Consider the following 21,923-nt stretch of genomic DNA (forward strand, 5'->3'; position numbering starts at 1 on the left):
AGTATCTGCTCTACAACGTCATTTTAAAGGGTATTTAAAACATATGCAAAATGCTTGACATGTCCAATAAACATCACTCATATTGAAGAAAAATGATTTTGAGCTTAATATAAAGACTAAAATTGTTTTTGAATCAGGAAGTTAACTGGAAATAATAATTCTTTAAAAGCTTTGAGAATTTTCCTCCTATTGCTCATTTTTACCTCCTGTAAACCACATCCTATGCTAACTTCCAAAGTACCATTAGATGTCCCCGGCCTTCGTGTTCTGGAAGCTAATATCAGCAAAAATAACCATTAAGCCTCCCAAATGATACCTGACTTATAACACCAGCCATTAAACCATCAATACACTGGACTGAATGGAATTATTTGCTTTACCTAAATCTAACGGCAGGAAAATGGGAAAAGCAAAAGTATAGATTAGGCTGTGGTGAGAACAGATTCAGAGACCCAGGCTTCTAGGCATATTCCAGAAAAGTATGGACATGAACCAGGCTTCTCAGATTTCTTCCAGCTTCTGGGCTACTTCAGTAAACAGAACACGTCCGAGGGAGGTGAAAGCCATTCTGACTAACTAACAGGACACAGTCTCTGTCCACAGCCAATGGTTTGAGTCAAGGGCACTGGGGTGGCCCTTGCAACGAATGTGTGGGACTAAGGGAGGAAAACCAAAGAACCTTCATGAAGGCTAGGAAATAAGATTGGAATACATAAAGAAAAATGCCATGTCGCTATGTAGAAAGACTACGCCAAATTCACTAAGTTTTACGGTTAACATCTCATGCAGTCTCAAAGAATACAGAACTAGACTTCTGTCTGTCCATCATTTCATCACCAGTCTCCTCTTTTACTGTATAATTCCCATGAGCATTAACATGTTTGAGCTCTAGGTTTGCAGCACTCCTCTAGCTTTTACCTTATTTGTCCACTCCCTTGCAGAGGAAAGCTTTTGGAGAGAACTCTCCAGGAATACTGCTTCCCTCCTCAGTCTACCTATTCTTCAGCCCACTTCAGTCTGGCTTCTGCCACCAACACTCAATGATACGGGTTTTGCCAGGTCACAAAAGACATTTGTCATGATCACGGGGCCTCTTCTATCCTCATTCCGGCCGCATTTGACAGAAGGGGAACTCCCTCTTCTTGACATGCTCTCCTCTCTTGGGATCTGTGGCTGGACAACCTCCTGATTTCCTCTTCAGTTTAGGGTTCTCTCCTCTCTCTTGAGTACCTGCCCTGGATAATCTCATTCACCTCCATGCCTTAAATATATGGCTTTGGTAGAAACTGACGAACGTCTCCAGCCTTGCAGGACCTGGTGGGCTGTTATTTCTCTAAGAGGCAATGCAGTTCACGTGCTGCCCCCTAGTGAGGCGGCTCGGGATGCCTGGTACATTGCGGCACTTGGCAGGGTTTGGTTTCCAGGCTGAAACTGTCAAGCTGCTTCTGAGCTTAGGTAACAGGGTCCAGGAGACCAGATCGCTTTGGCCTCCTAGCTTTCCTCCTGACCTGGCTCCAAACTGCATCCCTAACACTCCCTCGCAACTTCACGAACATGGAGAGGGGGAAGGCAAAGGAGGTCAACGGGACAGGAGAGGAGTAGGGTGACACAAGGGCATGGCCCCTGCAGGACGTGTTTCCAAGCTGATATAAATAGCCCCGGGCCACCAGAACACGCTCTGTGTTGCCCTCTGCTGTAGAGACGAGTGAAGACAGCGGCTGGAAGAGACACCACTCCCATTCGAGAGGCAAGAGCTGAAACAGAATGCAATATAGGCCACGGGATGACACTGCTCCTTGCGAGCTGCAGTAAAGGCAGAACATCTATTTTTGTGTGTTTGCCAGGGAAAGAAACACTCATCATAGATAGTAGAGTTCCTGAGCACAGATTTAGAAATTCTGACGGACTAATCCTGTCCCTGAAACGTACCAACTGCGTATGGGAGGGTGGGGGCTGGGATGCAAGAGTTCTGTGAAAGGAGTGTTAGTGATCCCCACACCAGGAATGTCTGAAAGTCCCCTATTTTTGTACTTCATAAAAGAAATCTTGAATTTACAAGTCATACCTCACAAATTATGAAAAAAAATGATTCATATTTTTAATAGATTTATCACAATTTCTTTAAATGGGGGTCATCCATAGTACACCTAGTTATCAAAACTCAGTTTACCCACAAAAAATATATATATTACATAATGCAAAAGTCCTCACGTAGGTATCTGCCTGTTTCATCGGAGTTAAGGTTTTGAATAAAAGCATTTGAAGAGAGGAGAGCCAAGACTTGCCCTGTTTTGAAACGATTCTGGCTGCTGTGTAGGGGACAGACTATAGGAGATCAAGGTGGCAGCAAGGACAGCAGTTAGTGGGAGACTCTGATATTCTAGACAAGGATAATGGGGGCTCTGACTGGGGTGAAAGCAGTGCAGATAGTGGTGAGTGGTCAGATTCTAAGTATATTCTTAAATATAGAACCAGTGGGATTTGCCGATGTGCTCAGACTGAATGTGAGAGGGGAAGAGACAAGAGATAGCAAAGTCAAGGATGACTGAGGTAGGTTTTGGAACTGAGCCAACTAGGAGAATGGAGTTGCCATCAGCTGGGATGGAGAGGTCTAGGGAGTAGGGGAAGTAGGACTGGGAGAGAAGGAACTCCGAGCCAGGGATCCTGAGTTTAAGGTATCTGCTAGACATGCGACCCGAGATGCCATGTAGGCAACTGAGCATGAGTCTAGAGTTCAGGGGAGAGGCCCATGCCAGAAACATCGGATTGGAAGGAGTCAACATACAGTGTTATTTAAGGCCGTAAGTCTGGATGAGATCACCAAGGATGGAGCCTTGGGCACTCTAAAGGCTGGGGAGAAGAGGAGGAACAGTAAGGGAGTCCAGAGGACACTCAAGTAGGAGAAAGGCAGTGAAGCCAAGTGAAGGCACTGGGAGAGGAGTGAAGCCTGCCGAGGTGCTGGTCAACAAACAGCTCCAGATGGGTGATTCCAACAATCTGAGAGACGGGGTGCGCACTCCACTGTGGAGGGGGCAGGCACAAAGACTTGGACAGACTGTGAAGGCCTGAGAGGGTTTAATGAGGAGCCCGGTTTTGACCAGGGGAGTGGTACAATCACAAGTGTGCTTTAAACTACCTTGGGGCGGTGACACTTGGAAGCATATATACTAGGTAGTGTGATACAAGGTGTAGCGGCAGAGAAAGGATTTGTAACTTTCGCTTATATACTTTGCATTGTTTCATTAACTACAATCATGTATCACTTTTGTAATTTAAAAGCTATTAAAGAAAATTAATTAGAAATATGAGAAGACTGGAAACTAATAATTGGAAAGTGCATAGTAACAACAATTCAGGAGAGAGATGATGGGGTTAGAACGAGGATGCCGGCAGGGAGATGGAATGAAGTCAGACACTAGATTTTCAGAACCTGATGATCTGCTAGGACCTGGTTAGAGACAGGAAGCTGGAGTGTAGCGCTATTAAGCTCAGAGGTGACACGCACCTCACCAGCCTCTCCCAACCACATCATAATGTGAACCCTCGTGGAGACTTACTCTCCAAAAGTGCCTGGGAAAATGTCTCTGCGTCTTGAGGGCAGGGGACAGGCAGGGAGGGGGATCATTTCCAATGTTCAGAAAAATTAACAAATTAGTTACATGAGTCATTTAATTCAAACTCATGATGCTTTTTTTTTTTCCTGATAGCAAAAACTGGTAGTATGAAGTAATAAAATGTATTCAAAGATGACTTTAAGGGGACAACCTCTTCAAAAAAAAAAAAAAAAAAGATAAACACTCTTTCAGGACACTGTTTCCTAACAGAAACTAGACATCTGGTTTTGCTATCTAATTTGGGGATGTATTTTATGTAACATTTAGCTGTCCAAACAAGAAGTGACCCTGCCCACATACGCTCCCTGGGTCTCCCTGCATGTAGAGCGCGCTGCGAAATCAAAGGACAATGTGTTAGCTGGGGCACACAATTCAACACTCTGCTAAACAGACAGCTGAGACGCTGAGTAGGCAGGGGACGATTCAGGGGTGTACGGAGATGGCCTCAGATTTCATGACTCACTGATTCTACCCGAAGTATATTTATCTTAAGTTTGACACATGGCAATTCTAAAGCTCGTCAAGAGTTTAAGAAATAATTATCTGCAGAGGAGTGCCTTAGTGTGAATACCCACATAACCCAATTCCTCCAGAATCTCCATTTCATGCTTAGATAGAACCAAACCTTAAAAATTATTTACTGGGATTCTAATACTTTAGAAGTTTTAAGGATTTGTTTTTACTAAATTGTACTTCAACACAGTATTGGTCTATACTGTACCTCATGAAATTGATTCATTTTCCTTCTAGGGATCCTAACATGGATTACTCCATCACAGAGTTGTCGTTATGAAGTCCCACGGGAGAGACGGCCCTCAGGTTTTAGTACCAACATGGTTGTGTGTTTCTGGAACATGTGTCTTACCTTGTAAGATTTATCCATATAGGTTCTTTCAAGGGAAAGAAAACTTGAGTTGAATTCACTGCCTGTTTCCAATAAGTATTCAGGCTAATGTGGCATGCATTTTATTTAAATCTATCTCTAGGCTTTATATTATTTTACCTACTGATTTTCCATTTAACTGTAATTCCCTTACTTATCTCAGTGTGTGTGTTTTTTTAAGAGATTTATTTATTTTAGAGAGAGAGTGGGTGTGCACGAGTGGGGGGAGGGGCAGAGGGAGAGACTCTTACGCAGACTCCCCACTGAGCAGGGAGCCTGAGGCAGGCTCCACCTCAGGACCCTGAGATCCTGACCTGCCCCGAAACCAAGAGTCGGACACTCAACCGACTGCGCCACCCAGCTGCCCCTCTCAGTGTGTTTTAATAACTTATCTCACTTTTTTTTTGAATGAGGCAGGAAACACATAAAATAGCAAACTTCGGGTTCAGGATAGATACAAGAATAGGGCAGGGAGAGGGAAATTTAAAATGAATTACGTTAAGTTAAAGAGACCATTGCTACAAAGAGATACATATGATATAATGAAAAATAAACTAAAAGGATATATTAGAAGAAAAATGCAGAAGACTACATTCTTAATACATGTTCTGTATACTAGTGAATCTACTCATAACTCCTTTTAAAAATCTCTCCCCAAACTATAAAATACAAATCTCATGAGCCATCTAATGAATTCTGAATGTCATTTTGATTTAGCATAAAATATGAAGAACTATTTCTAAGGAAATTAACATCATACAATCCCATATAAAGCAAATTCCACCAAAGGCAATTTTAATTTGCTAAAACAAAACAAAACTGAACAGAACAAACCTCCTTTTACTGCCACAACCACCATCTTAAAAAACAATACCCAAAATTCAAATAACCCATTTCCAGGTGTTACTTAAATGAAAGTATCTGTGTATTTTTGTGTAAGAAAAACCACTGGCAAACAAAATCAGAATCAAAACACGTAATTCTTGCTATGAATTTTAAATCATTTGTTTTATTTTTCTGTACTGGAAATTTTATGTTTACTTAAAACCTTACAGTATAACAGAAAGACATATTAACCCATTGTGCCTCTGTATAAACAAATATTTTCAGAGTTTACTCCTGGTATTTTCTTCAAATTACCCCACAAAACTAATTGCTTTGAGAGAACATTTTACACTAGATTGATGATTTAAAAACAAGCTCGAAACCAACGTGAAAACAAAGAATTTTCCTCTCTTTCAGGACAAATGTTTTATATGAAGTTATCCTCTTCAAACACCTTTGGTCTTAATTCTGGGTGAACCAGGATGGTCGCTTCCTGTCTCGTTCAATGATTCTCTTACCGCGATCTTGTTCAGACGGCGCCTCTCCTGTGTACAGCACCACAGTCTCCACGGCAGGAACCTTAAAAGGGCCCCCTTCTTGTTTCCCTATCTGTCTTCTGATTTCTGCAGTCTCCTTGCACACCTTCTCATAGCAATAGCCACAAAGGACGTGCTTCAGTTTCAGGTGACCACATTCAGGACAAACGTCAATATTGTTCTTTAAAAAAACAACGGAAACATATTTTAACAAGAGGCCTAATAATGCACATGTAATCATGGACAGGAATAATGCTTACACTTGAACTTTCTTGGACTGTTCATGTTGCATAAGGTCATATACCATCTAGTTCAACCTCACTTTAATTTTTTTTTTAAAGTAGGCTCCATGCCCGTTGCAGAGCCCAACGCGGGGCTTGAACTCACGGCCCCGAGATCAAGACCTGAGATGAGATCGAGAATTGGACACCCAACTGACTGAGCCACCCAGGCGCCCCTCAACGTCACTTTAATAGGGAAACTGAGGACAAACAAGTTTGAATTAATAGAAAAAGTGGGACTAGAACTCAGGTCTACCAACTACGAACTTGGTACATTTTTACTTAAACACAGCAGCCATATTAGGTAAAATGATACTCTATTCTCCCACCTTCAAATACTAAATATCTAATAAGGAGTTCTTCAACACAATGGGGGGATCCATACAGCCAGCATCTTAATAAGAGACCAAGGGAAACGGAACTCACTTTTTTTTTTTTTTCAATCTACCCCTGGGGAAAACAAGGTGACAAACTTTACAGCTGGCTTCCCCTGATTTATCAGTGTGACTTAAATTCCTGTATGAAGCTGCTGGTGTACTATAGCATATGGTGTAATAGCTGGTATATGGTATAATTTTTCTTTTTACGAACGAACACTGATTATTCCTTAATGTAAAACTCCCCCGTCATGCTACAATTTGAGAATGAGTTTTTACACACATCTACCCAACTTTAATAAGACAATTATAACCTCTGAAGAAATCTTTTCATTGTGCTCTAAAGGTAGATTTGAAGTAGAAAAGAACAATTGTTAAGTAGGAGCAGCAAAGAAATTCCAAACACTTCATAAGATTAACATATAAACGTTTGTGAGGCAATGACAAAAAAGAATTACATTTTCTGAAAGGAGCAAAGAACCTTGCAAATGACTTGCCTCACCAACTTCTCATTGTCCTTGCTACACTGGACACTGGACTGCATGTCTAACTGAAGGTATGGGAACGACAGTCGGTGCTCTCTTCCTGATCAAAGCACCAGCATAATATACTATGTGTAGCCGGAAGCAATTCAGTGAAGAAAATGAATCCACAGGGTGCTATTCTTCTCCCTCAGAATAAACGCAATGAGGAAATTCATGGAACAGCTTACTCTCATTCCTAAAATTGTAAATTCTCTCAACCAAATTGTATATATTATTGTTTTAATGACATACTTTTCAGTTTCAGACTTTAAGTCCAGTTCCAAATGTGACTCAGTAATACTTTTTGGCTTGAGTTCTAAGGGCCTGGTTTAATACTGAATGTTGGAAATTTATGAAAAGTCAATTCTCTGTTCTTGAGTTTCATCTGTAGGGGAATGTCATGGAGCAAACAGTAACTCAGATCATGGCTGTTAAAACCGTAAGTTAACAAATCAAAGGTAATGATAAACACTGTAATTTTTGTTTACTAGATCAATGAAGAGTATTTCCATGGGGGCAGGGAGAAGGGGTGGAATGGGAGTGGAGATCTGGAATTGTCCGAGGACAGAAACACACCAGAAAGTTTCAAGAGAAGAGTGTGAGTTCAAGAATCAGAGTGCCTAGGCTCACATCCTCCCTCTACCACTTAATAGTTGTTTGTGACTACAGGCAAATTCTTTTTGTCTCAGTTTCTTCAATCCTAAAAATGAGCAAAGCTATTTTTACTTTGAAGGGTTATTGTGAGGATTTGGTGAGATAATTCACATAAAGCACTTAGACACATCACAGGCACTTAATAGATGTTAGCTATTTTTATTACCTACCTAAGGATTTTTTTTCACAGTATTTTATTTGTCACAGGGAAGGATAGGATAAATACGTATGGGTTAGTAAAACTTGAGATCTAATATACCTACTGCTTCTGACTTTAATTTTAGACTCTGCTATGATTAAGATATTTACCCACATATGACTCCAAATCACCAGCTCCTAACAAAATTCACATAGGTTATTCACGACCTAGTCCTCCGTCCAGACTCCAAACTCTCTCCTTGACTGTGGTCCTAATATTTAGGCTACAGGACTATAGACACATAAACATACACAATGAGAATGCTATTATTTTATTTAGGCCAGAGGGAAGTACATGTATAAGCTCTAAGAATGATTTACCCATAGGCTATGTAAGTACGAAGAGGAGATGCAGTGGTGGATGTGAGAGAAAGCACACCCACAAAAATCAACATATTACCTTAACTTTAATAAGCTTCTGAGGGTTTCTTCTCCTACAGCGGTTAACTTCAATGCTGCGTCTGTTCTTAGGAGCTGCCATCCAAAAGATACTATCGGAAAGGCTGAAAATCTCCTTACTTCCATTGGTATCATCTGCTGGTTCTGTAAATACAGCTGGACCTTGGACTGCTAATGCTGGTCCTACAAAAACAAAACGTGGAAATGCACCACGGATTTCTAGTTTCTAAATGACTCTTTACATATCATCCTCCTTAACAATCAACAGTGATATGTCAATAGACATATATAAAATTTAGAGTACTACACTCAAAAGACATTAAACAGAAGCCTTGGCTATTAAAATACACTAAAACTCATACATGAAGCAATTTTAAACAACATGAATAGAATTTTTTCTTAGAGGCACCTGCTGAAATGAATCAGTAAAATTCTACCACCGAGTTTCTCACCTTCTGAAATACAGAACTCAGGGGTTTAGTAGTAAACATGAATAATCACTCAAACTGTCCACATTCTACTTGGTAGGCAGTTCCTATTTACTTTACAAGTAAATCTAAGCTTGAGATTCTCAAAATATATTTCCAACCTGCACTCAGATAACTGCCTCTTGGCACCTTTTTATTATATTCCAACTGAGTTAGTTCCTTTGTCACACAGCCTGGTAGGCCCTTTAAGTCACTTAGTTCTTCCTAATACTTGACTACTGTCTGTTCTCTAAAGAAAAGCACTAGCTCACCACTCTGCATGATATTTACTTATAGGACTATCAACGTTTCAGTTTTGCTTTATCCTTTTCCTGCTCTTCTTCAGACCTAGAATATGTCTTTTGGTTTTAGGAACTCTTAAAAACAAACAAAGCTGTCTAACATTTAGCAACTGGTATTCCTTTTCAATGTATCTGTAAGTATCGCGAAGCACAGCTCAGTGGTGAACAGCACAAGCTCTGGCCGGCCTGTGTGACCTTGGGACCTTCAGGAGCCTACTTCCTCAGCTGAAAAGTGGTGATACCTAACGGGTCGGTGTGGAGATTCCCCAGGAAGCACACGTAGGCTTTGGCTTATCGTGGGCTCTCCGTTCAGACTCCCTGGGTAGTATTATGTTCGGGACACCTTGGAAATAAACGTAGAATGTAAATGTCAAAGTAATGACAATTTTAACATCTAAGATCCTTCTAACTAAAATTAGTTTCCGGGGAAAACACAGGGATCAGCAGGATTCAACTGCAGAGCTCAAACAGCACAGAGGAGGACAAGCTGCTTCAGGGGGTGGGAGACTAACATGGAAACAGGATCTAGATCGTGGCGAACCTGATCTAAGCTAACAAGCTTGGTTACATTCTGTGCATGAATGGGACAATCAGAGGACTTTTTCTGTCTTTTGGGGTTGGGGGAGGCAAAACCAACTGCTTCCAGTTTCTAAGTAAGGAATTACCCCGGACAACGTCCCCTACGCGCCGCGGAGGATCAAAACGCGGGAGGAGAGCGAAATATAAGCGGTGTCTACCAAGCTGCCTGGAGTCCCCTCATCCGATCTCTTCTCCACGGCGGCCTGCCTTACGTACCCCACGGAAGACTGGAAAAACCTGGTCCGCTCTGCTGAAGTTTCCGCTGTAGTAGTTCCCAACAGCTCCGGAGGAGTCCTCGGGCTGCCGGCCACGGTGGGACGACAAGCACCAGCATGGCCGACGCCATCTTCCTCGCCCGAAGACCACGCCCACTTCGCTGCTGCGTCCCGCCCCCACCTCGAGCATGCGCAGAGACGCAGCGTCCGGCAAACCTGGCTGCTGGAACTACAACGCCCAGCATGTCCCTGGAGCGTCTCTGACTCTCCTCCAATCAGAGAGAGGAAAAGGAAGGCGTGGTGAGGGGAAATGGAAAGAAACCGGCCCCAGTGCGCATGTGTGCGGATGTGCTTTGGCACTCCAGGTAAAGATGGCGGAGCGCGGTTACAGCTTTTCGCTGACTACATTCAGGTATGGAAGGGGCTCCCAAAGTCCTCCGCGGAGCCGAGGTTGTAGGAGTTCCCTCTGCCCCGTTTTTTCCGTCCTAGTCTCTGGCTTGATGCTTCCGGGGGGCCCAGTAGGAAGTAGAGATGGAAATGCGACTTTGCAAAGTCATTTTCTTGGCCCGCCCGCGGCCTGGGAGCAGCGGTGCCGGGAAGCCGCGGGAACTCGGGTTTGGGGATCCAGGGCGACCTTGGGGCTGCGGGAGGGTAAGGTCCTCAACTCGGGATTTACTTTCGCTTTGGGGACTGGAGAATAAGGCAGTTTGGGATTAGCTGCATCCGGGTGTCCCGTTCGGAACTCAGGATTTCCTTCCTGACCTGTAGGCCTGATTGGGGAGCTTCTGGACCTTGGAATCTTGGTCAGATCTTTGGGGTCTCTTTTTTCTCTTCGGAAAACCGCATCGTTACAGTTAGGTCTGAGTCTTACAGTCTCCGTTTGGTACTTCGAAATCTCTTCCCGCTTTCGGTTTCTTCCATGCCCCTGTTAGAAGTTTAAGGACTAAAAATGAAAGCGCTAATCTTTCTGTCAGCTAGTGTTTGTGGGCCCCAGACTACGAGGTTACATTTCCGTTTTGGCCATTTTTTGGGGGGTGAGGAGGATATGTTTACTTTACAAAAGATTGTAGGCTTTTCTGTTATAGAACAAGGGATTAATAATAGTGTATTTTTTAAAATACAGTTGAGATAAGCTATTGTTCCAAATATAAGAAGACCGTCAGCGGAGGGTTTAATAAATCGACCCGGTAATGATTTAGTTTGACCCTTTTCTTACGGATCAGTAATCTCCCATTTAGTTGAAATACAGTTCTCTCTGACAGCTGAAGGCAAGCGGGATCCAACTTGTTGAGTACTTTCTTGTGTGGGTGCACTTAGCCTACTCTTACTTCTTTCTGCTACCATGTGTGTTACATGTTATTTCAACATCTTACAGATGAACTAACCACAGGCCGAACAAATTAAAACTTGTCCAAGGTCATAGATGAGTAGCTGAGTTCACATTCAAACTGGGTTCTTTCTGATGATAAAATTAATACACTTTCTGTTACTGTATGGTGTCTTTTTAAAACACTAAAATACTCTCCTTACACTTGGCAGTTTTCAATAATAAATGAGGATTTTTTTAACTTTTGTCTGTAACAACATACAATGATAGAGAACAATATTTGCTAAAGAATCACTTCATATTTGTGAACAAAGCAAACTTGGTTCTTTAAGAAAGTGTAATCCTTTCTTTAGGATAAGTGGAGCTGAAACATAACACATCATCAGGGACTGAATCCATCTGTAATAATTTATTAAAATAAACTTGTTTTTTAACATAATGGTTCAACTCTGTTTTGATTTAAAAATTTTGTTTCTAGCCTGTTATAATCAGAATTAAACTATAGTGGTGGAAGTTATGAGGCTATATGATAGGATGAAAAAGTGTTCTCGTGGATTACATTCAGTTGAGGATATGAGTAAACAAATTGGTGTCTACTAATGCATTCTGAAAAAAAGTTTTTCTCTTACTCAGGAATTTTTATTAAAAGGGAGTAAAAGAAGAAACATAGCTGTAGATTGGATAGTCAGGAAAAGCCAGTGCTTGGGGGTGAATTGTGAGACCAGAAGGTGAAAAAAGCTAACTGTTTGAAGATTTAGGGGTAGAGAGACTGGTGGACAGAGGAAAGAGGATATGTGAAAGTCCTGAAGTTGGGAAAGAGCTTGAACTACGGGAATTGATAATAAGGCCAGTGTGCTGGAGTATAGTGAGCAACGAGTTAGCGTGGGTAGGGCCACTCTCGCACAGCCCTGTCGGCCAGAATAAGAAGTTTGTATTTTAAGTGAACCAGGAAGTTATTACAGGATTTAAGTGAGAGGTGATGTGGTGCAATGGTAACTCTGGCTAGGGGGATTGAAGTAAGAGTGGAAAAGAGGAAAACTAGTTAGAAGGCTGTATCAGTTATCCCAGGTAGAGATGCTGGTACTTTGGAATGGGCTAGTGGCATGACTGACTACAAAGATTGTTGATTGCTCAGTGAGCTCACAGACTGGTGAGCTTTCATATAGGAAGTTGCAATGGTAGATGTGTATGCAGGTGATTGTGGGGACAGAGAGAAGGTATATTTAAGTTTACCTGAGCCTTTAAAATGTTCCCCAGGAGTATTTGAGTTAGATTTTGAACAATAATTGAAAGCTGAATGGACCCAGTGAGTCATGATAGGATTATTGAAATAGTGACTAATAAAGTAAAACATGTGCAGCCTAATTTTAAAAATTTAAATACCTATTGTTTTATTTCACTCAAGGTAACTAATTTTGTCATTTAAGAGTCTTTAAACTGCCACACCTAGGCTTATTCCATATATAGGTCTGGTTGTGTCTCTGTCAGCCAAATGATTGTGATTCCTGGTACTAGGTTATATGTTAGAATACTGACCGAACAGAGCTTCCTCACACTTTGTTGAGGAAGACAAACATTGTAAGACTAATTTAAGCATGATGAATCTTAGCCAGAGAGGAAGTATGGGACATCATAGGCATGAGCGTATGGGATTCAACCTAGTCTGGATGGTCAGGACAGCTTCTCTAAGAACATGACATTTCTACTAAAGATTGAAGGATGACCAGGAGAGTTCACCAGAGGAAGGTGAAATGCATTCCAGACAGATGTTAGTTTATCAAAGGGGTTTTTGAATTCTAAGAGTGGTCTGTGTGTCTGGAACAAAGTTGAGGATTGAGTGACAGAGTATCCATAATTTTATGAAGATGAAAGAAATGACCTTCTGAAACTCAAGGTTATATTTTCATTAGTGGACTGGAGATATGGACCAAGTTGTGTCATTCTAGACAAATTACTTTCACTGAAAAACTTTTTCTTCATCTGTAAAATTAGGTTAGTCTGCGAATTTGTGATGTTTTAACTTAACAACTGGATTGAAACAAAGTATGATCTTCAAAGCCAGTTCAGGGCTAGTATTTGGCTACAAAACCCATGGAATCAGATATGTTAAGTATCACCAGCTCACAGCTTCTAGAAATAGCCTTACATAGAAAATATTTTGTCATGGGTGATAACAAGGTCTTACATCTTAGGCCATGCCTACTTTCCAAAATGTGTAACTCCCCTCGTACGAAATAAATGCTGTTGTTTGGTATTTAACAGACACATACATGTTCATAATAACATTACTGTTTGGTATTTACTTACTGCTAATTTTGTGCCAGGAACAAAAGGCATCACTTTATTTAATCTTCACAACAATCTTTTGAAATAGGTACAGTACTATTATCCCCACTGCGAAAACTGAGACACAGTGGGGCTAAGTAGCCCAAAGTCACAAGGTTGGGAAGTGGTAAAAGGCAACAGTAATGATGATGGTGCTTTAAGAAGCAGACAAGGGGGGGGGGGGGGGGTGTGGAAAGAAAAAATAAGGGCTTCACTATGAATATGTTCACATTGCCTGGTAAATTCAATTTCTGTACAGCTTTATAATGTGAAAGCTCAGCTATTCGTTGGTATTTGGTTAATGGATTTGACCTAAATATCTGCCCTCTCTCTGAGATATTTCTATTATACATATTTGAAGATATGTGAATTTAGCAAATACCTTTGTTTCTTTTTAAGCCCATCTGGTAAACTTGTCCAGATTGAATATGCTTTGGCTGCTGTAGCTGGAGGAGCCCCTTCAGTGGGAATTAAAGGTAATTAAATGTTTCATTCATTTCAGTTGCCTGTTAATAGTTATCCTAAAGTTCTTTTGGAATTAATGAGTAATTAATACAAATAAATAGCTAGGGCAGCATAATTTTTAACAGTTCTTTCTGTTGATTTACAGTATTTTGAAGTTTAAAAAAAGTAATAAGCCAGTAAGTCTAAGAAGATGGTTAAAATTTTTTTTCAAAATAAATATAGCTCCTTTATCTCTTAGTTGTAATAACCCACAGTCTTTTCCATTGAGAAAACTGAATATTCTTTTGTTTTTCCACTAATTATATATAGTTTTTATCCTTTCTATAATTTAGAAAAAGTTAATGATAAAACTTAATCTAAAGATACCGCCCCTTTTTTTTTTAAGCCTGTATCATTGATTAAATTTCAAATTATAAGAACAGTAGCCAAGTAGGCAGAAGTCCGTTATTTTAAAATGTATGGACCCTTAGGTGTCCTGGAATACTTGAAGAGATGTTGGGTAATTCATTTAGCTATAGGGATTCCTTAGCACAATATAGATGACCAGTGAGGGAAAAATGGATTTACCGTTTCTTAGGTGATTTTAATATAGAAAAGATTTTATAAGTAAGAGGAAATAAAGGAGTTTGGATGAATTGCATCCATAATTAGAAAACTGTTGAGGCAGTCTTTAAGTGATTAAACATTTGGCACTTTTTTTTTTTAAAGCTGCAAATGGTGTGGTATTAGCAACTGAGAAGAAACAGAAATCCATTCTGTATGACGAGCGAAGTGTACACAAAGTGGAACCAATTACCAAGCATATAGGCCTGGTGTATAGTGGCATGGGCCCAGATTACAGGTACTTTTACACTATTTGTTGTTTTTTTCACCATTGTACAAACTGTTTGTAATTTGTACCTTGAGGAGAAAAATCAAGGGATGTTTTTCCTTTAATCTCCCAACCCTTTATTTTTGTACTTTGTTTAGCACCTGCGGCATCATTGGCAGCAGAATTTAGCTTGCCTGCATGGACGACACTAAGGGTCGCTTTAGGGATAACTCAGTGCCACTCCGTTGTAAAAGAGGAGATCCAGTACTTCTCTTAACCTCTGTTTAATGATCTTTCCCTTCTGATCACAACCCCTCTTCTACTATCCAAGGACGAGGCTGTTCTCTAATGCATTTTAAAAACAAAAGCAATAGAACTTACAATAAACTGTATTTAAAAAAAGTTATCAGGCAGCAAAAGAAAGCAAGCATTACCATTCAGAGTTAACCCCAATATATTTATTTGTGTTCTTAGCAAAGGGACAGAATTCTCAAAGGCCACTGGAGTGAAACATCAGGGCCTTTGTTATGTCAGGGTACTAGCAAGTTGAAAGAGATTGGCAGCTTTCTATGTTTGTCATTTAACAAGTAAAAAGGGTATTAATTACTTCATTCCTGATTTTTGGGAAACAATACAGGTAGAACCAAAGTTTCACTTTAATGAATCAGAAAAAGCAACAGTGTTGCTGGGATGTGGTCAGGCTTCACTACAGTAGGTCCTGTTACCATTGTATGGAAGGGATGCCACAGTGTACTCATGGAATACACTGACAGGACGGGACCGCTGAGGATAAACTGAGTCTTATGCCGAGGGGTAATGTGCATGGTTCAGATCCGCAGTACAGGAGCGGGTAAAGGTACATCCTGTTTGTCTTGCTAATGTATTTGATTATCATATACAGTATTCTTAATATTTTTTAATAATTAAAAAAAACTTTTTAGGTTATGAATAGTTTCTTGCTGTTCCTTAATCTCTAAAGGGTACTCTTTGAAGTGAAATCTGTGGAAAGGATTGAAGCAGAGTGAAAAAAATGTGTGTGTACGTGTGTGTGTACGTGTGTGTACGTACGTACATACGTGTACTATCATGTGGGTTTTTGTGAGTTTTGGCTTGACTGAGATATAAAGACAAGATGACTGCCCTCGGGAAAGGGGGCACAATCTTGAAGAAGCCTTGGAGGAAGGTAGAGCTCCCATTGTGTACACTAAATCTATTCCTGCCGAGCTGACTGGTACCCCTTGTCCCTAATTTTCTTCCGTTTGTCTTATCCTTGTCCCATCTCCTATGGCTCAGCTCCTCTGTGTTGCTCTGGTGTCTTCTTGTAAGTTAACTGGAATCAGATGTCAGAGCAAGACTAGCTTTGAGCTGGTTGCTACTACTACACAGATACACCTAAGTCTTGTGCTGTATGTATATGTCTATAGGAGGAGAAGAGTCGTTAAATAGCAGAGTGTCAAGATTTTAATTAAATCTTACTTCTTCCTTGTTTGTTAGAGTGCTCGTGCACAGAGCTCGAAAACTAGCGCAGCAGTACTATCTCGTTTACCAAGAACCCATTCCCACAGCGCAGCTGGTACAGAGAGTAGCTTCAGTGATGCAAGAATACACTCAGTCAGGGTAAGTTGATTTTATTATTTGAAATGTGTCATGAATTAGAAAAAAGAAACCATTTTAGAAGAGTGGATGTATTTAAAAAGAGGACTTACTATTCCTGTATTTATTTAATAGGTGGAGAAGATCACTTTGATGGATATTTCTGATCTTAATTGGATCTAGAACATTTTCTTAAGGAAAAAATTAGAGTGGTTTCTTGATATAATTGCAGAAAGCAGCTTCTAGATAATTTTCTTTTGCCAGTGATTAAAATACTTCTTTATGGGCAGACAGTGATTGCTGCTTCCAAACTTATCTTTCCAACGAGAAATGATTATAAGCACATGATGAAAGCAATAACTCTTTGATACATCCATATTCTTTTAATTCTCGAATCTGGGTGTGCATGTGGATGAGGTAGTATAAAGGTAGTTGCTAGTGGAAAAGCTGCATTTTTTGAAAGTTGTCATTTTGCTAAGACACAAGATGTTACTCCAGATTAACCCCAATATTTGTGTCTCTCCATTTACCAAAATGATTTGATTAGTGTTCCTTAGTACCATAAAGAGAATTTGTTTTGAATTGATTTGTTCAGAAGGGTATGAAATCCTTCTTAAGGAATTTACAAGACTAATTCATTTTACCTGATGATATGCTTCATTAATACTTAAGAGTATTAATAAATCCTTACCTTAGGTTGACTTTAACACCGTGAAGATGCCAAGTAATTTCATTTTTCTTTTTTTTAGTGGTGTTCGTCCATTTGGAGTTTCTCTACTAATTTGTGGTTGGAATGAGGGGCGACCATATTTATTTCAGTCAGATCCATCTGTAAGTATTGTCAGACATATTGGAGGGATTTGTTAAAGTACTCTTTGAACATCTAATAAAAACAGTAACCACAAAAAGTTTAAAATTTAGCAGTATGTCCTTTTTTTTTTTTCCACTGGGGCTTTAGAACGTATGGAGTAGTACATATTCATTTGCACATTTAAAATGTTGGTAATACAGTCTTGTGATGAAGAGGGTACATTAGTTCTGCCCTCTGTTTTTCTGCCTTCTCTTATTCATTAACCTCACATGCTTGAATGATTTGTTGAAATAGTTGTTATCAAATCTCTTCAAGTCGGTGGAATTGTGTTACTTTGACAAATGTGATGAAAAACTTGTGTCTAGAGGACGGTGCTGTACTCCTTGCTATCCATTTAACCCTGGGGCTGGCTCAAGGGGGACTCTTCCTGCACAAACACAGATGTAACGCGTGAAGCCAGTGCTCTGCAAAGTGGGTGAGCTTGTCTCCTGGAAAGCAGAAGATTGGTACCTGAGTTAGAAGCTGTTTGTAGACGCTGCTACTGCTTCACAGCCATCCCATTTGCTGTGAGGAAAACCGGAGGAAAGAAAATTCATGAGTAGGAACGGATCTTTCCAAGTGTGTGGATCATTAAATAATTACAAGTTCACCCAGTGTCAGTCTTCAACTCTAACCTTGTAATCTAAGAAAGCAAAAGAAAAGTATTTTGGTTGGTAGTTACTTAAATGACAAAACTTAAGTATTTTGAGAGGTAACCGTGTCTGTGACCCCATCTCTGAGCTGCTGAAGCTAAACGACAAGCCCTCTTCCCTTCCTTCCATTGGGGTGGCAGAAGCCACCGTCACTGGCATCCAGGTTTCATTTTTTGCCCTTTTCTTCCCTGTTCCTTCCAAAAGGCAGTTGTTTTAAAGTATGTTTCTTTAAGTATTTTTCTTGTGTGTGTGCATATATATTTTTTCCACCAGATGAGGCCATGTTATACACAATATATTGCTGCTTTCATTTAATGTTAGGTTATGAAATATCAAAACTATGAAATATTTTTAACGAAATGCTGTCTCTCTTTAATTTATTCAGCAGTAATAAAGACTTGCTCATCATTTTTCATACATATATGATAGATTTTTAGAGCCCTTCAATCCTAGTAAGCTGAAATAATACTTTGGCTTATTTGCCTTAAGTTAACCTGTTTCCTTTAACCGACTTTTTCACATAAATTGTATACCATGAATTACACATATTCAAAATGTACAATTTGATGAGTTTTGATGGGTGTAAATACCTGAGAAAGCTGTCACCACAATCCAAATACTGAACCTCTCCATAACCTCCAGAAGTGTCTTCATGCCTTTTTGTTACTTACCTTTTCTAAAAATAGCCTATTTTGTGATATATTCCACTGCATTCCAATATTCTGTGAACTTAGAAGTCAGAGACAAATCTATAGAACTAAAGAAGAAATGACAGGGTGCTATAGTAAGATTAATGATCTAAAATATGGCTTATCCTCTTCTCTTCCTGATTAGGGAGCTTACTTTGCCTGGAAAGCTACAGCAATGGGAAAGAACTATGTGAATGGGAAGACTTTCCTCGAGAAAAGGTAGGCTAACTGTAACTAGATTTAGCCAGCTTACTTCATGGTTCTCAGCTCTCTTTAAATCATTAATATGAATCTAAACACGTTTGTTTTATTACTTTGTATTCAAATACTCACTTGTGTAGCCTAGTTAGAAATAAAATAAACAAAAACTTCTCTCCACCCTGGCTTCCTAGTCTTCAGTATATTAAGTGGTAATACTAGATATTTAAGAACTTTTCTTTCTACATTCTTATAGTTGTTTCCTAAATGTTGTTTCTAATTTTTACTTTGTTTCTTCTCCTACAATCAAAAAAACAAAATGAAAAATCGTTGGATTTGGAGTAAGAAATTTGGGAGGAAAGTCTAAGTGAGTTAAGTGATAATAGTTTACATTATGACAATTACAGAAAAAAATTGTGAAGCCAAATACCTGGTATTAATGGTAGATTAAATATATGATATATATGCTTGATGAAAAGTGGAGTACCATGTAAAAATCTGTCACTTCCGTAGCACAACAACCTGCTCTTATTTCCAGCTGTATTCTGGACTCAGCATTAGTCCACCATTTTGAATGGCAGAAGTTTGTAATTGACTAGAACCAACAGATGAACCTTCTCAGTACGTTTTCCATATAATGTTAAGATTACTAAAAATCTTAAACCTGGGATTAATTGGTACACTTAAATAATTTTAAGATCTTTCTTAAAGCACTTTCCTTTTACATATTAATAGTGAGTCTTCAAACATTTCACATGAAGTTAAAACTTACAAGAACAAACATAAGAAATTTTAGCAAAGGCCTGATTTCTTTATTTAAAAAAATATAATATTGCCACGATATTCTGATTATATTAAAATATTTATATTCCTGTTAGGGTTTCAAGCTTCATGAATTTAGGAATGCATGCCAAATAATTCTTATTTGGGGACAGCTATTGCAGTGAGTGGACTAAAAGAATTAATCTGTAGCTTAGTATTTTTAGGAGTGTTTTAGATTTTTAAAAATTCTTAGTGCTGCTGTTATCAGGTTTAAATAATCATAAATAATGTAAATTGTGCCATAAATCATTGTTTTTTCAAAAAATTCTTTAGATATAATGAAGACCTGGAACTTGAAGATGCCATTCATACAGCCATATTAACCCTAAAGGTTAGCACAATTTCTAACAATGGGATTTATAATGAGTTTTATAAGTAAATGCTTGGAAAATTGACCTTTTGCCCTCCCTCTTCAATAGGAAAGCTTTGAAGGGCAAATGACAGAAGACAACATAGAGGTTGGAATCTGCAATGAAGCCGGATTCAGGAGGCTCACTCCGACTGAAGTTAAGGATTACTTGGCGGCCATAGCATAATAACTAAGTGACTGAAAAATCTGGAATTTCAGATAATCCCTCTACTTAAACATGTTTAAAGTATGTTTTGTTTTGCAGACTTTTTGCATACTTATTTCTACATGGTTTAATGGACTGATGTTTTTAAAATGACACTTATAAATCATAATAAACTGTTAAATCCAACTTCCAGCTTTTTAGGAATTAGTAAAATTTTGAAATAGTCATTTCCTGCTTTTTATCACAGTTGACTTCCGGAAACTACATTGCAGAGCAGAATGGTGAAATCACTTGTTAGTCTTCTTGCAATTTTGGTTCAGTCAAATCTTGCTACACTCTTTACTGTCAGATGTTGTCTCTGTGTCGGTAAAAAGCAAATGCTGATTTTGGTAAACATCACTGCGTTTAGAGCTGGGAGAATCTGCGTGCTTTCGTGGATTCATGAGACGATAGGAAGCATAGGTGTTTTTAGGCACCGTTAGGTGTGCATCAGTGAAACCCTAGGACACAGGTTGCACTCGAGCTGTGAAGCGTACTAGGCCCAAGAGTCTCCTATAGGAAATCCGTGATGCAAGTAAATAAATGGTGGACTGGTTCCTGTTGGTTTCTCCATCACAAGTAGGTAAACGTATTTAAAAGGAGTCCCTTAGATTCTACTAGACTTTTTAAACTCAAGGATGAACATAAGTGCTGGAAATAAAATCCTAATACTTAAACATCAAAGCTATGGCTTAAGGCTCTCCCTCATTCATGTAAGGTCAGTGTAATCAGAACCTTTGCTGCAAATTAAGGCTCGTACAAGTAGGCAAATAATGTGAACTCTGTTTTTATTATATGTGAAGACATACAGCTTAATTTTTTTTTTTAAGATTTTATTTATTTATTTTGACAGAGATAGCGAGAGAGGGAACACAAGCAGGGGAGTGGGAGAAGGAGAAGCAGGCTTCCTGCTGAGCAGAGAGCCCGACATGGGGCTCGAACCCAAGGCCCTGAGATCATGACCTGAGCCGAAGGCAGACACTTAACGACTGAGCCACCCAGGCGCCCCAAATTTTGTTTGTTTTAAGACATTTTAGGATAAGAGAAATCATCATTAGTCTGGCCCACAGAACAGAGTTCATGAATATCATCATTTCTTACTAACAGACCTATAGTAGGCAGTTCCGTGATTCAAATGTGGCGCAAAAGGTTTTAAGATTTACCTGAGTGTAGGAGAAAAGAGTCTTACCTTGAAGTGTTTTGGTCAGGAGTCCCAGGTCTCCCCACCATCATGATAGCTCTGTATCTTAGGATAGGAGGCAGTGGCTTTATTACGGGAGATGGGAGATGGCAGCTTGACCTCTGACATCAGGATGTTTGTCTTGAAGGCCTTATCTAATCATCTCTCCTATGGGCTCTTGGTCTATTGAGACTCCAGCACACTAGAAAGAGAACCTAGTAGTAGAAAGGAATGGTTTTTGGGTCAGGTCTTAACTCTCCCACTTACTGGCTCAGAGGGTTTTCTAAGGACAAAATTTGATGATGCAAATGAAAGGTCTGCAGGGTTCATGGTCAAGTATTCTGTAAGGTTTAGCTGCCTTTGGATTTGTTTAAGCCCTCTCTAATGTCTGATATTCAAAACCAGAGGAATACCAAAATTCTGCAAGTCAAAGAAGGGAAAAGTAAAGGCAGGCATATTAAGGAAAAGAGTGTGTGTAGATTCCTACTAAGGGCTAAAAGAAGAAGCCCACAGAATAAAGGGAGGAAAAATTCACAGAAGCAGCTCTATGTCCATATTCTGTTCTCGGGCTCTTGCTCGTTCATGCAAAGCCTCGTTCAACT

At 39.6% G+C, this 21,923-nt stretch overlaps 2 protein-coding genes across 2 annotated transcripts; one reads left to right on the forward strand and one right to left on the reverse strand.

Moving 5' to 3' along the window:
• Positions 1-5,320: 5,320 nt before the first annotated feature.
• MRPL32 (mitochondrial ribosomal protein L32) lies at positions 5,321-10,020 on the reverse strand. The gene is made up of 3 exons (XM_032430512.1): positions 9,856-10,020; positions 8,293-8,474; positions 5,321-6,039 (listed from the first exon to the last, which is right to left on the reverse strand). Exons 1-3 carry the CDS (start codon positions 9,983-9,985, stop codon positions 5,785-5,787), a joined length of 567 nt encoding a protein of 188 aa, XP_032286403.1. The 5' UTR covers positions 9,986-10,020; the 3' UTR covers positions 5,321-5,784.
• Positions 10,021-10,124: 104 nt separating this feature from the next.
• Positions 10,125-20,288, forward strand: PSMA2 (proteasome 20S subunit alpha 2). The gene is made up of 8 exons (XM_032430521.1): positions 10,125-10,266; positions 13,906-13,982; positions 14,680-14,812; positions 16,277-16,399; positions 17,125-17,206; positions 18,713-18,786; positions 19,861-19,918; positions 20,007-20,288. The coding sequence occupies exons 1-8, from the start codon at positions 10,226-10,228 to the stop codon at positions 20,121-20,123; spliced, it is 705 nt and encodes a 234-aa protein (XP_032286412.1). The 5' UTR covers positions 10,125-10,225; the 3' UTR covers positions 20,124-20,288.
• The last annotated feature ends 1,635 nt before the right edge of the window (positions 20,289-21,923 follow it).

This window comes from Phoca vitulina, unplaced genomic scaffold (assembly GCF_004348235.1).
Source record: "Phoca vitulina isolate PV1807 unplaced genomic scaffold, GSC_HSeal_1.0 scaffold44, whole genome shotgun sequence".
NCBI classification, from domain to species: Eukaryota; Metazoa; Chordata; class Mammalia; order Carnivora; family Phocidae; genus Phoca; species Phoca vitulina.

Bases quoted from the DNA above. Each gene is read 5' to 3' on its own strand.
- MRPL32 (XM_032430512.1), bottom strand. From the start codon at position 9,985: ATGGCGTCGGCCATGCTGGTGCTTGTCGTCCCACCGTGGCCGGCAGCC. The intron at 8,475-9,855 runs GTACGTAAGGCA...TTGTTTTTGTAG, and splicing joins TTTTTCCAGTCTTCCGTGGG to GACCAGCATTAGCAGTCCAA. The intron at 6,040-8,292 runs GTAATATGTTGA...GTTTTTTTAAAG, and splicing joins AGAAGCTTATTAAAGTTAAG to AACAATATTGACGTTTGTCC.
- PSMA2 (XM_032430521.1), top strand. From the start codon at position 10,226: ATGGCGGAGCGCGGTTACAGCTTTTCGCTGACTACATTCAG. The intron at 17,207-18,712 runs GTAAGTATTGTC...CTTCCTGATTAG, and splicing joins TATTTCAGTCAGATCCATCT to GGAGCTTACTTTGCCTGGAA. The intron at 19,919-20,006 runs GTTAGCACAATT...CCTCTTCAATAG, and splicing joins CAGCCATATTAACCCTAAAG to GAAAGCTTTGAAGGGCAAAT.